The 16,064-nt window shown below is 34.1% G+C and overlaps 2 protein-coding genes across 5 annotated transcripts in view; one reads left to right on the plus strand and one right to left on the minus strand.

The window, feature by feature from the left end:
* The first annotated feature begins 909 nt into the window (after positions 1–909).
* LOC129789529 (rab3 GTPase-activating protein catalytic subunit) overlaps positions 910–16,064 on the plus strand; it is a 68,666-nt gene continuing 53,511 nt past the window's right edge. The window contains exon 1 of the mRNA XM_055826364.1: positions 910–2,484. Within this exon, the coding sequence (XP_055682339.1) occupies positions 998–2,484 (1,487 nt within the window). The 5' untranslated portion in view covers positions 910–997. The remainder of the gene's footprint in view (positions 2,485–16,064) is intronic.
* LOC129789530 (leucine-rich repeat and fibronectin type III domain-containing protein 1-like protein) overlaps positions 2,898–16,064 on the minus strand; it is a 51,120-nt gene continuing 37,953 nt past the window's right edge. Inside the window, exons 2-10 of one of the 4 annotated variants that reach the window (XM_055826368.1) lie at positions 13,795–13,952; positions 12,756–13,706; positions 11,609–11,935; positions 11,228–11,379; positions 10,636–10,986; positions 9,701–9,851; positions 6,439–6,688; positions 6,195–6,378; positions 2,898–5,702 (exon numbers count right to left, since the gene is read on the minus strand). In XM_055826368.1, the coding sequence (XP_055682343.1) occupies positions 5,573–5,702; positions 6,195–6,378; positions 6,439–6,688; positions 9,701–9,851; positions 10,636–10,986; positions 11,228–11,379; positions 11,609–11,935; positions 12,756–13,706; positions 13,795–13,944 (2,646 nt within the window). In that variant the 5' untranslated portion in view covers positions 13,945–13,952 and the 3' untranslated portion in view covers positions 2,898–5,572. Of the gene's footprint in view, positions 5,706–6,194; positions 6,689–9,700; positions 9,852–10,635; positions 10,987–11,227; positions 11,380–11,608; positions 11,936–12,755; positions 13,707–13,794; positions 13,953–16,064 lie in introns of all 4 variants that reach the window. The other 3 variants (XM_055826367.1, XM_055826365.1, XM_055826366.1) reach the window with 3 other exon arrangements.

The following is a 16,064-nucleotide window of genomic DNA, read 5'->3' on the forward strand; positions in this document are numbered from 1 at the left end:
TCACTGCATAAAACATTTGCGTTAATGTTTCATCTTTATTTCTTCGTTTCGTTCCTGTTTAGCTATGCGTTCCTACACCGTTGATCCGATTGTGATGTTTGGCACAGAGACTCCTTATAACTGGTGGTTTCTGATGGCCGTAGTCATTTCCCCCCTAGAGCCCCCGTTTATGTAGCCCCCATATAAATATCATGCTTTTTGGACTACTTTTTGAATTTGGCGCCATTAATGTAGTTCCATAAGTAACCGCACTGTTACTTTTTGGCGTTGGTGTAGGAGAAAATGAAACAGATGCACTTCACCGCTATCCATCTCTCTCACACATTCAGTTTTTCTCAATTTTCTCGCATTTTCCGCCGGATTTTCTGGGAAAATGGTGTTTTTTGTGCCCAGGAAGCAACGCGGCGTCAATTGGCGGCGCAAAATACAAAGATTTTTTTCTCCATCGCATCGTGAATTTTGGTGTATTGTGCCAAAAATATTTGGCGGCTAAGATGTTTTCGAAAATGTAATTTCATTTTAACGGACAATCGAAATTGCTTTTCCAAAAAATGCCTTTTCCCTCTTTTTCTCCCATTTTTTTGGCCATAAAATACATTTTTTGGTCTCCTGGAGCACCTGGGAATGCTCCAGAGTCTTCCGGGGAGCTCATGAAGCAGAAAAGGAGGCTCGCAGAAATTTTGACGGTTGGGGATTTTACACGACTCTCGTTTCCCGGAAATGGATTTTCGCGAACTTTCAGAATTTTTGATGTCAATTGACGCGACGTCGCTTCCTGGCGACAAGAAATCCAATTTTCCCGGAAAATTCGGCGGAAATCCTGAGAAAATCGCGAAAAACTAAAAACTTTAACGGTCCTGAAAATCAAAAATATTCAAACTTCTCCCAACGACGGGATATGTCAAAAGTCCAAAAAGTGAAAGTTGTGTTTGTTTTGATTTTTGATTTTCTGTGTTTTTCGTGTTTTTGTGCGGGAAAATCGTGAAAATTCATAGCAATGACGGAAGAAATTGATGATCTGGAGTTCTTCCAGCAAGACTTTACAACTGCCAGCGAGTGGGAAATCTTTACAGCGCGTCTAGAGGAGATTTTCCACGAATGGAAGTTGCCCTTTGTGAATGCAATTGGGAAGAAATTAGCCAGGAATCAGCTGTCTACGTGTGATTGGATGCACACGGAAGAGAAGATTAATTTTGCTGATGTGGAATTGCTAATTAGACGCTATACAGCAAAATTGGATGATGCTGAGGGAGTTGAGAAGACAGCAGAGAAGAAAGTAGAGGAAGGTGTTCGAGAATGCCAGGCATTTGGGGATGTAATGTCCCTGGAGAATGATTTTAGTATTCTTGATGAGAAGATCGAGGGAGAATTGCATCCCATTGCCAGATGGTATGGTCTGAGGGACTTTGTTGTTGTCTCTCCCACGGGGCAATCAATAAAGAATGAAAGTCAGATACGAATTCTCCTTAGTTCTGTTCACATTGCCGTGGCAGAGAGCAACTGTGAGGTCCCAGTGTTTGTGCAGGTACTCGAGAAGAGCCACTGTGTTTTCCTTGGACTCTGTGAATTCCAATCCACACGCCTATCCTTTGACGTAGTTCATCTTGAGAAAACACCGCCACCATTCAAATATCTATCTGGACTCCTCGATATGTTTAAAGGAAAGATTGGAGTGCAGTACGAGGATCCCGTATCCGTGGGTGTTCGTCTAAACTACCGACTTGGCACATTCAGCGGAACATCGTCTTTCAGTGGCAAATGGAGCAGCTCCTTTGCCCCAAATCCCTTTAGTTTCGACGAAGCAGATGAGGAACCAGAAAAATTCTCAGTTTTCCCGTTTGGGGCACTCTGCGAACCCGTCGAGGAACTAATTTTGTACTGCACATGGCCCCATGTGGCAGACAACGTGGTCATTGATTCCCAAACATACTCAGACTTTGAACCCCTTCAGGCTCCCAAGTGGTCACTTAGGGCAAGATTTGAGCCCCTCCCAGCTTGCTTTCTCTCTTCAATCCTCGAAGAGTACCTCCATCATCTTGAGTGCAAGACAACGCTGTCAGAGCTTCTTGGGGATTCTTTTGTCGGCACAGCGGCAGCCTTCGAGAGCAATCCCCTGGATTTGCTTACAGAACCAAAACTCCCAATTCTCACGTCTGTTCTGCCCACACTTTCTCGCCGAAGTACACGCAAGGATAGTCAGAAAAGTAGTGGACCCATTAGGGATGAACAACTCATGAAGATGCTCTACTATTTATTTCCCGACGCCCAGGAGGAGTCACAACATCCGTATCAAATGGCTGAAAATGAAATTTATGATCCATTAAAAATTAAGAGTGCTTCTCCCGACTCTCTTGTCCAACGACTCAGCGCTCTTCTAGCTATCTGCTACGAATACTTTGGTGGATATGCGGCTATGGCGCATCTCTGGATGGAATTTGCTCAGGAGATGAGATATCGCGTTGAGAGGTGCATCCAAATTCCTGGGTGAGTCTTTTTTTTTATTATTATCCTTTTAAAAATTGAAAGGGATTTTAAGAAAGTCCTGCCTAAAATATGAATCTGTGCATAAATAGGGCAAATATATGCGTATATAGAATTATAATAATTTAATTACCGTAGTTTGGTGATTTAAAGATCTTAATTGAAATTAAAGAACAAGTTCTTATAGCCCGCATCCAGTAATGTTAGAATCAATTAAAAAATAATTCACACAAGAATGAGAAATATTTCCAAAAAAAGTGAAAGTCAAATTCAAGATTTTTCTCGTTCCAAAAGTTAAATTATTATAAAATCTGTTGATATTTGAGTTAAAAGTAATATCTTATTTTACTTACCGACTGATGACAGAAACATTCAATATTATGTACGTACTTCCCATGGATAAAGCTATGAAAATGTTTAATCAATTTTCCTTTATTTCATCCTCTAAACTCGCTCACACACATTTCCAACAAGTGCTGAACAATCATTCAATAAAATTAGCACCTAAAATTAATATTCGTGTATTCCTGCTCTGTATTCTTCTCATATACACTCATTCTCTCGAGATATACATATGTAGGTCCTATAGTAATGTCGTATAATATTGATTTGATATAATATTCACTCCATTATGTAAATGTTATATGCTATAATGCAATGGATGTTCAATGATGTTTTAATTGAAAGTGCAGACTAATAATTTCAGTAATGCTTCTTCACTTCTGTGTTTTTTTTTGTTTAACTTTCTGCCAAATGACTAATGAATCGCGTTTTTTTGCTCCAGTGCTCATCATCAACTTTTTCACTTGAAAATGTCGCACAGAAAACGACGAGACTCGATGAAATATGAAATATATTGTATTGATAAATTGGCTATAAATGACACACAAAGTTATATAATAGTATTCTATTATTTCATTTTTTTCTTTGTTTCGCGATTATTTTCACGATAAAGTCCTTTAAATATATCCTTGTTATATGTGTATATATCTCGTCAACGTAAATTCATAAAAATTACACAATGATAAGGCAGTGGGATGTGATTTTTTTTGCTTCCTTATTAATGCTCGACTATTTTTTTTTGCAAATTTTTCTATCAAATTTTTTGATAATATTTTTTATATAATAATATTTTTTTCTTCTCAAATTTATCTCGTTTTGGAAATTTCAACTTTTTCTAAAAAATAGCTTCTAATATTTTTTTTATTCTTATCTATGCAAGAATATTCAACAATTTTTTTGTTCTTTTTGCAAACTTTATTTCTACACAATATATTGATCCCTCTATGATTTTTTGTTATATTTCTTTAACTATTTTAATTTTTTTAAACACTAATGCCTATATACTCTTAATAATTTTGTTTACACTTTTGAGTTTTTTTTCCTTAATACTATTTTTTGCGTTAACTATCAACTGTGTACGTTTTTCCCGAATGCACAATGAACCAACGTGGGTTCACAGCATTTGGTATTTTTTTTTTAAAATCCTTTTTCCTTTTAAATGAATATTTAAAAATGAACCAAGAGAGCTTCTACCACGATATGATTTATCAATATTCTATCTATGTACAATAATGCTGTTTGTTTATCAATCATAAGATGTTCATTTTAGTCGGCCTATATAGTATTTTAATACACAGAGAATTCATACTATCTACAATGATGTTTGCTATCATTTCTCTCTCTGTTTACTGGGTCGAATTACTATTTGGGTTAGATTTAGCACTATTTTTTCGTTCTCTCTCCACTTCCATAATTCATTTTCATCTTATACATTTTATCAACATATTTACAAGGTAATTTCATATTTTTAATTACTTTCATACATTTTAAAAACTATTTTTTTTACTTCACGCAGAGACTCTCAAAATGTTTCACGCATACATAAAAAAATAAAACAAAAAAAGACTGTTAACTTTCTTAGCATGAACTTGTTAACCGTTTTCTCGTTAACTTTGATTATACAATTAATATTGTTTTCATTTATTATTTATATATCTTTTTTTATTTTTAATTTATATTCTAGCAGTATAGTTTTTGTTTTCTTCACATGTTCATAAAAAAATTATATGTATCAATGAGCTAGTAAAACACGAGGTGAAGAAAACAAATGAGGTTCACAATGAAGAAAATAAATGAATGTTGTGAATATAATAATTTTATCATCTCGCTAAAACGAGGATGATTTTAATCTAAAATGAACAAAAAGTGTAAGAGATTAACATTTATTAATAAAATTAAATTGCTTTTCAAACAAAGTTAAATATTTCTTGTGTTTTGTATTTTTTTTTCTCATTTGGTGTGGACTATATTAATGTTGAAATTTCTACCGCAATGTTGGGTATCCCAAAAATTAAAAATTCATTTTTATTCAAAAGTCAGTGCCACAAAGAAAGAATCTCGAAGAAATTATTCTTGAAGAGAAAGAAAAAAAATGAATAAATGTGACTGGTAATGTTATTGTTAGAAATTCTCGACATGGAATTGCTGAATAAACTTCTTTTCATTTTTAGAATTTCACAATGGATTGAAAGAAGAATTCTGAGAAAGATTTTTTCCACATGAAAATGCTATTTAATTTATATTTGGGAACAATCTTGTCAGTAGCTATAACTTTTGGAAATGAATTCTTGTTAAAACAAAATTTTATTTTAACTGATATGAAATAAAATCCTGGATTTGGGAGCATAAGAACTATTGTTCATTAAACTATGATTGATTTTTGAAAATAAGTCAGAAAAAGCGAAACATAATATAATTCAAAATATCCTTTTTTTAAGGTAAATGCCATCACATTGATAAAATTTTATATAAAGAAATCTCTTACACTTTGTTTTGTTTCTCTATGTCTTTTTCGTTACATTTTAAAATTACTCTACATTCTAATATTTGACTGTCTCAATTCGATTCTCCTCACATTGATGGAGTATTCGATAAGTTGTGTTTATTTATAAATTGCTAATATATTTTAAAATTATAATAAAAATGAAAACACAAAAGATACCTCAATATCATCTTCAATTGTGAATGGTCAAAATATTTCATGCCAATCGTAGATGATGTCAAAGTATCAGGAAACCAAAAGCCTTCCTCATAATGGCACCAATCCGTTTCTTGTCGTGGGGTTTCTTGCCATGTAAATATCCATATCGTGGTCGGTCCAATTGTCAGATGTGTCGCAGTAATTGTTTAAGGTATGCGTTGAGCCAGCTGTTGAGTATCTACTGAACCATTGCGCGTGTTGATTAAATATGGGAAAGATAGTGATTAAGATGAGTATAGAATAAGAGAAATGCTTAATCATTTGCGAAACTTGTTTAGAAATTTTGAATTTTTTGTTTAGATTCAGACAACTTATGAATCCTTATACTAGGAGATGGAGTTAAAAAAAAAGTTTTAGGATATATCTAGTTTTAAAGATCTTAAAACTTTGATTTCTTTAAATGGGATTTCAAGATTAAAATCAAGATTTATGCACTTTACAATTTAACAAATTCATTTATATAAAATTCAAACATTTCTATACAGAAAAATAGGAACGTTAAATCCTTCCGCTATTTATTTCTCTTGCTCAAGAAAACGTAAGTATTTTGTTGCAATTCAATCAATTCATGGTGTTAACATAAGATGGATGGGGTAAATGGGCAGAACGCTTGGGCATTTTGCCAAACCATGTGGAATGGGGTGTGTTAATGTTTGAAGAAAATATTTACCGGCTTCCGGGTCGATGGGAGTGTATGTGGGTGCCGTTGAGTTGTTCACGCGATCTTGACCGTGGTCTAGTGCGTCTTGTGCTGGACGCCACGCTGTGAGCAATACCGTGCACCGATGCTGCGTATGAGGCTCTGGACATTCGATCGGATGCTGCCGCCAGTGATTGCCTCGACTGACGAAGTTCTGCACAATATGTGGACCATGGATTAGATGGGTCAGGGATTGAGGGGTATGGGGATGTACCTGGTCGTGAATTAACCAAATTCGTGGGAAATGCCGACCCGAGGTAGCCTCGGTGTGAATGATTGGAGAAACTATGCTGTGATTGCCCATCTGCAATGGATCTTGCCTTACTAACTTTGGGATTGGCACCGAGGGCGGAAAAGTGTGAGACGTGACTCCGCAAATCATCTGCTATACTGGGATTTTCCAATGGATAGATTCGTGGTCGTGGTATTGAGCGTCCACTGTAGGCTGATACTTGATCCCAATCCTATAAGCGGAAAGAATGGCAATGCGAGAAAGAAAAAATTATTAAAAAAAACTTTATTATTAAAGGTATTGTGGAGAAGTTTATATACTTTTGAATAACATCAACGGTTGTTGCACAATAAAATCATCATATTGACGTCAATTTAGAGAAGAAAGCAATTAATTTGTACACGCTGCATAATTTTGCACTTTGTAAGCCGTGAAATTTGATTATTTACCCTAAATGCACCAAAAATAATTAGAGTGTAAAGAGATGTTGAATGAAGAGTTGTGTTTTTCCTATATATTATTTTTTTTTCACTTTATATATTAGTCTAATCAAATAAATATATAGAGCGTCATTCATTTCAATTGCCATAATATCAAGATATACTTTTTCTTTCTTACTTAATGCTAAAAAATCATAAAGCAATATGAAGATAATTACATACAACTTCCTCTGTTGATGACAACGCACAAAAGGTGGCGACTATGAAAAGTGGGGGTATGGAAGCGCAGTCATGTTGTTTTGGGAAAGCGTAATTGTTTTTGGGAAATGAAAATTTATACAATTTTTTAAAGCATATTTTTTCCATGCAAAAGTATTGAGGCCAATGCCAATGATGAAAAAGGTCATGAGAAAGTTTATTTGAAACCTAGTTTATTTATCACGTTATTTCATGTTTTCACGATTTCTTTACAAATTTCAGTGAATTCTTCAGTTTAATTTAATTCTTAAGCAATAAGAGTGTAGCTTTTGCAAATTCGTATTACATCTACATCTAATTTTTATTCTCTATAAATAAGCTTTGAAAGACTACAAGATCAAAATGAAGAAGCTTTAGAAAAAAAATTCTTCTGTTCGTTAGAGATTCTCAGAATTTAGTCTGAAAGCTCTCTTATTTACAATCCAATTACACACAGAAAAATTGTTCGTATTAGTCGAATGCGAGTGAGATATTCGCACATAACCTCAGTTTGACTCGCACTCTCCAATGTAAACAATATAGGAAATACTCGTCATTAACGAATGCGAGTGGCACACTCGCAAAAATTGACATTTTCACTGCCACTTTTGATCAAAATTTCTCTGTGTGTATATATTATCTGTCTATTCTTTCTGTGAGAACCAAATCCACGAAATAACACTATTATTATGATTAGCGATAGACTTAGAATATTTGAGGAGCTATGTATGATGTCTTCAAATTTCCTTAATTTAGGAAGATTTCCTGAAAGTAGAGAGGTGGTTTTTTCTGTTAAGAAAGGTTAATAAAAGCCTTTTTAATTGTTAATCTATTCTCGAGATTTAAGTTCATTGTATTATCGTTAATTTTTTCATGTAAGTAGAAGTCTAAAAAATTACCTATCTACTTGGTTTATATAAATATGGATTTTAAAAATAGGTTCCAATTAAAAAGTAAAATAGTTACGAGTTTAAAGGATCATCATTTGCTTTCAGACTGATTCCTGAATTGCATTTTGAAAGGGAAGTTTTTGCTAATTGTCATAGTAAAAGCTACTGAAGTTTAACACTTGTATTCTACCTTATTCGATATTACATAGAGTATTTAACTTACCAAGTATGAATTTTCAAAGTAATAATAAAGTTTTATGATTAGTGACGCATTAAATGAATTTGCATGGCAATAAAGTGCTGCTATAGTTTCCTTAATCAATGGAAAATCCATAGAATTATATGCTAAAAATCGATACCTCTATAATGAAGTTGCTCTAATCAGTGTAACTTTTTATTTATTAAGAAATATTATCTGTGTAGAATAATAAAATTGTATAACATGAATAGAATCTTCAAGAAAAATAAATTTTATAAAAAGGAAAACTTGAGGAAATATTGATATTTCCTTTCTCTTCTTGTTCTTCATTCTATATACAGTATTATATGAACATTTTATTTGTCCCGTGAGAAGCAATAAACCAATAAAAAAAAATATATGACGGGGCGGGAACGTGTAAAGGAAATGCATTTTAGAAATATTAAATTGAAGGCATTTTATCTCATTCCTTGGTTGATAAAAATTGAATGCATCCTTATATAGCACAAAAAGAGTGATAGATGTAAAGCATTTCGAGACAGGTAGACAGACAGAAGGACTCAATTTCTTTTTTTCACCCAAAAAATTCAATTGTGAACCCATATTATATGTAATGTATATCCCATAGGTACGTTTTTAAAGTGATAGAAAGGGGGTGTCACAGAAAGGCAGAATGAGGGAGGGAATAATGCGATTTCTCCTTCTGGCTGGTCGTCTCCCTGGGGGAAACCATAAATCTCCAAAAATGTCTGTCTCTCGCGAATAATTCTTCTGTACATACATATGACGAAGTTATATTCAATTGTCGTATTAAAAGTTAAAACGAGAATTTGCATCGTTTGCATCTTCCTCCTTATAGTGTGCTTTATGAGCAAAAGATAAATTTAATATATGAATTGTATAAAGTAAGATGCATTTTCTTTAATGTGGAATATATTATATGAAAAAAAAACACAACTCTTCACTCTACTAAGGAAATTCTCCGTAACACATAACATATTTCTAATTAAAAATAACAATATCGTTTCGTGTGGGTGTTTTCATTACGGTTTTGTGTTTAATTCTAATAAATAAGATAAAAAGTAAATAAATACATGTAAATTGCTTTTTGATGTAACATTTATCATGCTAAATTAGCAGCAGCATTAAGAGATTTTACGCTCATTTCACGAATTCAATGAGAAGTTTATAATATATATGTAAAATAATAATATTAAATGCATAATACAGTCTTTTATATATGTATATACGAGAGTTATACAGTAATTCAATATTGTTCTCTCACTATGTACTATTTCCTCTAATTGTTTTCTGATTAATTGATATAAATCAGTGATTGAACATACATTTTATTATCAAAAATTCCCGTATTTCTCATGTGCATTCAAACAAGCATGTTATAGTCACAGTTCAGATGTTTTAACTTTGCGATAGTAGCCACTACTATCGTCGTAAGAATTGGAAAATTTGCGATTTACCTTGTGATTATTGAAGGCAGACAGTGTGGCGATGGAGCCCAATGGGCCACCCGGACTAGCCGTAGGACCACAGCAATTCACGGGGAGACCCGCAATTGGTAGTGGGCTCTTCTGTGTTGAGTGAAGCGATTGGAGTTTCCGTGATCGGCGTCTGGACCAATGGATCCGATAGGAATTAAAGCGGAAAATTCAACCAAAACATTAACACAGTATTAACTAGGCAAACTAAAGTGCGGTATATATTAATTTGCTTGCAACTATTAGAGTTGAAAATATTAGATTAAAAATTATTTGAAATGTAAATTTTCTCTGCATTGGGATTCTATTGAAAATAAATAGAATTTTCTTGGAATTTTTGTTTTTTTTTCTCTTCAAATTCCTATGATAAAGTTTAAGATTAAAATGAAGGCTAAGATCTTTTTTTAAGCATAGCTGATTGCTCTTATAAGTAGATTTATTTCAATCCAAAATCTTGAAAAGTATGTAATATTAAATTCAATAAAAGACCTTGCTAATAAGTCATAATTCCCCTTCCAGTGGGTGAGCTTTTGAAGAAAAAATCTCAAATGATTCTTTTGTTTAGAAATAATCTTGCGAAGTGTGTCATACTATAGAAGCACTTCAAAATGCATTTTGGGGTGATACACAGAAGCTGAGCTTTTGAAGAATAGACCACAGAGAAAAGCTCTAAAAATCATCTTTCTCATAAAAAGAAGCAAAATTATCCTGGAGAAAGCTGTTGTGCTTAAAAGGTTCTATAAAACTGTTCTATTGAAATTTTGTTTTTTTTTTCTAATCATTATGTGAAAATTTTCATTTTTAACTCTGATTTTAGCAGCATATTCATAATCCCTCAATGTGATATATGTATGTATATGTAGGCAATGTATGGCAAGCACTTGACTGTGAGAGAAATTAATAGAATTGAGACCAACCTGCTGGCCGCTATGAAGACAATTACAGCCACAATAATTGTACCGCAGATAGCTGCACTTGCTGCTATGGTGATTTTATCCATATTTGATGTTTGAGATGAAACAGTCCTCACTTCTCGGCATTGTGTGTAAGGCACATTTTCCGGTGTCACATTGATCTCCTCCAATGATATAACGCACACCACAATGCATTCCTGCGAGGGTACGTTTTTTATCTTAAATTCACGTTCGCTAGCCTCCAGTGGTGGTCCCTGTTTGAAACTTTTATCGCCAAAGAGACGATATACAACACGAAAGCCCAAAATATTCGCCGTGTCTGAATCCCATTGAATAATCACGGAGCTGTCTTGTCTGTAATCAAGTAGAATTTATACTTTGCGTTTTTTTCTGCCTTAGTGATGGCATGTGGGGGATGAAAGGATGGGTTTAGTTTTAAAATGTTTAAAAGCACTATTATAATGGAGATGTACATGAAAAGTTGAATGTGGCATGGCCAGGGAGGAATTGAATTATTTAACAAGTGAGAATGCTGGGGAACATTGTTGTGCGGGATAAGTGTGGTTTGAAAAATGTGGCGACATTGTAGCCTTACCTGAAAGCATTTTTCACTTGAACCTCGTTTGAGTCGTCAATTTTGGTTCCACGCTGTGGCGGAAATCCAAGAACCAAGGGTGGTCGTTGCTTGTGTGCCGATGAGTTCTGTTGGCGCCAATTTGGCGAGTTTCTATTTGCGGTCGCTTTGTTCTGTATGGTTTAATGTACAAAAGAATGGACATTAAAATTTGTGAGGGTGAGAATGAAGTTTGGGAAGTAATTATAATGAATCTCATGCGGCAATTTATTGTCTTTTGCATATGCTGTGCTGTTGTTTGCCCTATGGGACTTTTGCGCGCAATGCCACAATAGGGCAAATCTCTCCGCAATGCCTTAGATGAATTTTGTATGCATGAAAAAGATTGAAAGAAAGATTTACCGGATGGATTGTTGTAGTCTTTGTCGTGGTCCCACCAGTTGTCGTTGGGGATGGTGAACTTGAACTGATCACAGTACCACCACTCGCAGTTGGTAGTGTGGTGAGGGGATTAATATTTGTTGTACTCTCAACAGTTCCTGATGGGGTTGTTGACGATGCAGCTTCAGTGAGCTTTGGCACGAGAGAGTCAACAACACCTATCGGACCATTGAGATCAATTTCTGATTCAGGACAAGTTAGTTCATCGGGTTGAATTGAATAGAAGCCACGATCCCTGAAGCGATTTGGTGTTCCGCAGAATTGGGGATTTCTTTCCCTCGAAGTTACCTATTCGTCACAAGAAGAAATACTCTTCTCAAATATGTATGTAAAAAACAACTTTTCCCCTCGAGAAATCCTTTTTGGATATTGTTGAGAAAAGATTTCAGCCACTTTACAAACTCCGTCAATTTAACAATGAAATGTGAAAGCTTTTTTTATTGAAAGGGTTTGTGACAGTTTTATTTTATTGATTTCATTCATATTAGGTAGGTACCTATTTAAGTACAACTTTGTAACTATTTCAAAACAATAATATCCTCTAATCCTAGTAAAATAGAAGGATATTGAGTAAAAACAAGTTATAAAAACAGCACAATATTATGGACGTTACGCTAAATTAATTGATCAAATGATTAATCTCATCAATATTCAGAGGTTTCAATGAGAAATTAATTAAAATGTTTTAAATGTTGACAAATATTGGTAATTAAAAAATGCCACAAATGTTTGCGATTTATATTGGAAAAAATATATAATTTGTTACGAATGGACATTTTTTTATTTCGTGATCTGGAAAATTTTTCTTTATTCCCTTCTTTGGAAAATATCTACAAGGATGCAAATATACAAACTTTTACATCCAAGTTCCTTTCTTGTGCACAGAAATGGAAACATTATCCTTTGCGAATGTATTTCTGTAATTGCAAACACATTCACTATGGGAAGTTTGCGATTAGTGCTTTCAAGTAAATAATTTTCTTAATGCATCCTTCTGTGGAGTTCTCTGTGTGCCATGAATTGTCAATATATAATATCCATCTTTTGAGGAATAGGAATTTCTGAAGGAGTACAATGTGGAAAAAATTGACTTATGATTTCACTGTACCTGCAAGTCTCCATTCCTTATCCATTCGGCCACCCATCGAATCTTGCAGTCGCAATGCAAGAAACGTCCTCCAAGTGATAATCCACGGAGGGTTTTATTCAAGTGGGCGAGTGCTTTTTCTGGTACGGTGGGCAGTGGATTTCCATCGAGTGCCAAGAGTGTTATCGCGGGATTCCCACGGAATGCAGTCTCCGGTAGTTGAGTGAGTAAATTGAAACCAATGTCGAGAACACGGAGCTCCTTTAGTGAATGTATGGCACCAACTGGAAATTCTGGCAGCAAATTATTGAGCAGACTCAGTGAGCTAAGTGTTCGTCGTATGCCCGAAAAGGCCGTTTCACCCAGATTCTGGATGAGATTTCGTTCAAGATTGAGTGCTGTGAGGGAGTCTAGACCCTCAAATGTTCTCACACCACCTGGCCCAGGGAGTTCTCGTATACCATTTTGGGATAGATCCAAAAATGCGAGACTACTTAGACCACGTACAGCATCGGGCACACGTTTTTGCCGTGTCCCTTTTAAATTTAAATTTTTAAGCGTACTCTCAACACCCCGAAAGGCATTTGGGGCCAAAGTCACATTATTGTCACTCAGCTTGAGTGTTGATAATTTGGTCATACCACTGAAGGCATCGTCTGGTACATGTGTAAGTTGATTTTTGGATAAATCCAGTAAATTTAATATTGCAAGAACTTTCAATGCCTTCATAGGAACATCCGTGAGTAAATTGTCCTGTAAATTGAGGTTTTTCAGCACCTGCTCCTGCCCGTTAAAAGCTCCCTCTTTGATACTCTTTATCCTACAGCTACTCAATTGCATGTTGTGCAATCGCAAATTGGCAAATACATTAACTTCTAAGGACTCTACTGTTGAATTATTCACATAAAGCAAATCAATGGGTTTCGCTTTGGTGTATTTATTTAAGGCATCCACTAGTACGGCAAATTCAACCTGCAAATAAAATGTTTGTTGTTTCTCATTTTATAAAAAGTCTACCACAAAAAATTTTAATTCTGATATTTTTTGCTCACAATTTTACCTGATCACACTGCACAGAGAGCTCTTGACCGAGGTTGTAGGCACATAGACAGGATGTTTGCAAATCTGGTATATCTTTCTGCCATGGGCACTGAGCTATTGTTGAATTCACAAATATTAATGTAGAAAAGAGGACACTGAGACCACGCATTTTGCAATCTATAAAAAAAGAAGAAGATAGACCACAATTGGTTAAATGCATTGTTCACACTTTAAACCCACAAGTTTTATATCTCTATTTTTACACCACACTGCTTCAATTACATTTTCAACTGGGTTTGCAAAAAGGACATTAGGAGATTGACCAGTGGTGGCAGTGCTGGGATTTCTAATTAAAGTTCTTGCGGAATAATTTCACATCGTTTCATAAAATTAAATGTCACAGCTAATGTAATGTATTAAGAAATTAATGTTGAATTGATTTTTTTAAAGAAAATACTTTATTGTTGTTTCTGGTTTGTCCGTAATCACCTTTAAAGGATTAACATGAGGATGTAGTGATTTTTGACACAATTTCTATACTTTCATGATTTATTAGCATTATCAGGCTCCGATGTATTTTATTTTTAGTTAACTGACTTCTTTTCCATCATTTTTAATACAAAAATAATGAGTAAGAAAGTGCGTAAGCAGAAGAGCCAGACTCTTAATATTTTGAAATAGCAATGTTGCATTGCCGTCATAAGAATCACAGCACTGTGATATAAATAGGGTTTGCGTATTTGTGAATCAAATGCTCAGTCAGAGATAGGGGATGTGTATGATGTTTAGTTTTTGTGACTTTTTTTGTTTGTCGTATTTTTCGCCAATTTTTCTCCATTTCCCAAAGATTATCTCAATGAATGCGATGGATTGCAATAAAAATGTATTTTTTTTTACAAAAATTGTGTACATACATGTGAATTTAAAGTGAAGTTACTTTAATTCGCAACTGGTGCATTGGCATTCGATATGCATGAAGTTTTCCATCGTAAATTTCTTTGATATATGTTTGTAACCTTTGGCAATATATTTCTTTTATTATTCCTTTCTTTGGAGTTTTAGCAGGAAAATCTTCACCGCCCCATGTGGGTATTATATTTATGATATTTTATGTAAAATCCCGATTTTTGTGCTATTGATTAGATTTTCAGTGAGAAAAAGGAAACCCAATGTTTTTTTAGATGTATTTCACAGATGGTGCAGGGGATGTAATGGGGTGGAAAATACTCAAACTGCGAGAGAATTTATGCAACAAATGTAAGATATGTGGTGTGGTGTTTTGTTGAAATTTATTGATCATTGTGTTACCTAATCTGTCAAAGGCAAAGCACATTTCCACAAGGCATTTAACCATTTGGATTACAATTTAATTAATTTTAATTGGAATTTCATTGATTTAATTGGGAGACGAAAGGTGGACGCATATCATACAATATATCAATTAATATGGTAGGATTATGTTTTTTTTGTTGTTGTTGAGTATTAACAAATGGGTGAGAAGAGTTAATTTTCTGTTCATGCTTTTAGTGCCCTTTCAATTGCATAATTTCCTTCAGTGATGCATATTTAGTAAATTCCATCGATTTAATAAATAGCCCATTAACAATGTGTAAATTATAGGAAATTCTCTCTTATTTTATTAAATCCACATTACAGAATTAACGATTTAAAAAAAGTTTGTGTGGTATGCATTTGTTGGTGAATGCGTGGTGCTTAATGATGAAGTAATTGAGATCGCCTATTTTTCGATGTCACAATCTACGCGGTGATAAATGACTTGTGGAGATTGGTAAATGGTACATACTAATACAGAAGAAATTACCAATTAGAGTGTTACCAAGCTTTAAGGTGGTTGCCATTTTGTGAATATGCTTGCTAAAAGAATATCCAACAATAAGAATATGCGTATTTAAATTCACTTCGGAATTCTATTTGGTACCTAGTTCATTTTATTGAAAATTCAGCTGTTTAAACTTGCAAATTCTTCTCCGCATACATTCATTGATTTTGCAAATTAGAGTGGTTAATTGAACATCGGTTAATTTTATGGTTAAAGCTCTTGTTGATATTTTGTCAACTATTGAAGGTGAGCGACAAAAAAAGCTGAAATATATAAAAGTATGTAAATAATATGTTTTTTTACACAAACAATTATCACAATGTGCATTATTATTGAACTAACTTCCAATTATTGACTTTTTTTTTATACATGATAACTTCAATTATTTTCATTCCCATATTCATTTGCAAACACTTGTAAGAAAATTATAATATGCAAATTATTCGCAT

The sequence above is a fragment of the Lutzomyia longipalpis genome, chromosome 2, assembly GCF_024334085.1.
Source record: "Lutzomyia longipalpis isolate SR_M1_2022 chromosome 2, ASM2433408v1".
NCBI classification, from domain to species: Eukaryota; Metazoa; Arthropoda; class Insecta; order Diptera; family Psychodidae; genus Lutzomyia; species Lutzomyia longipalpis.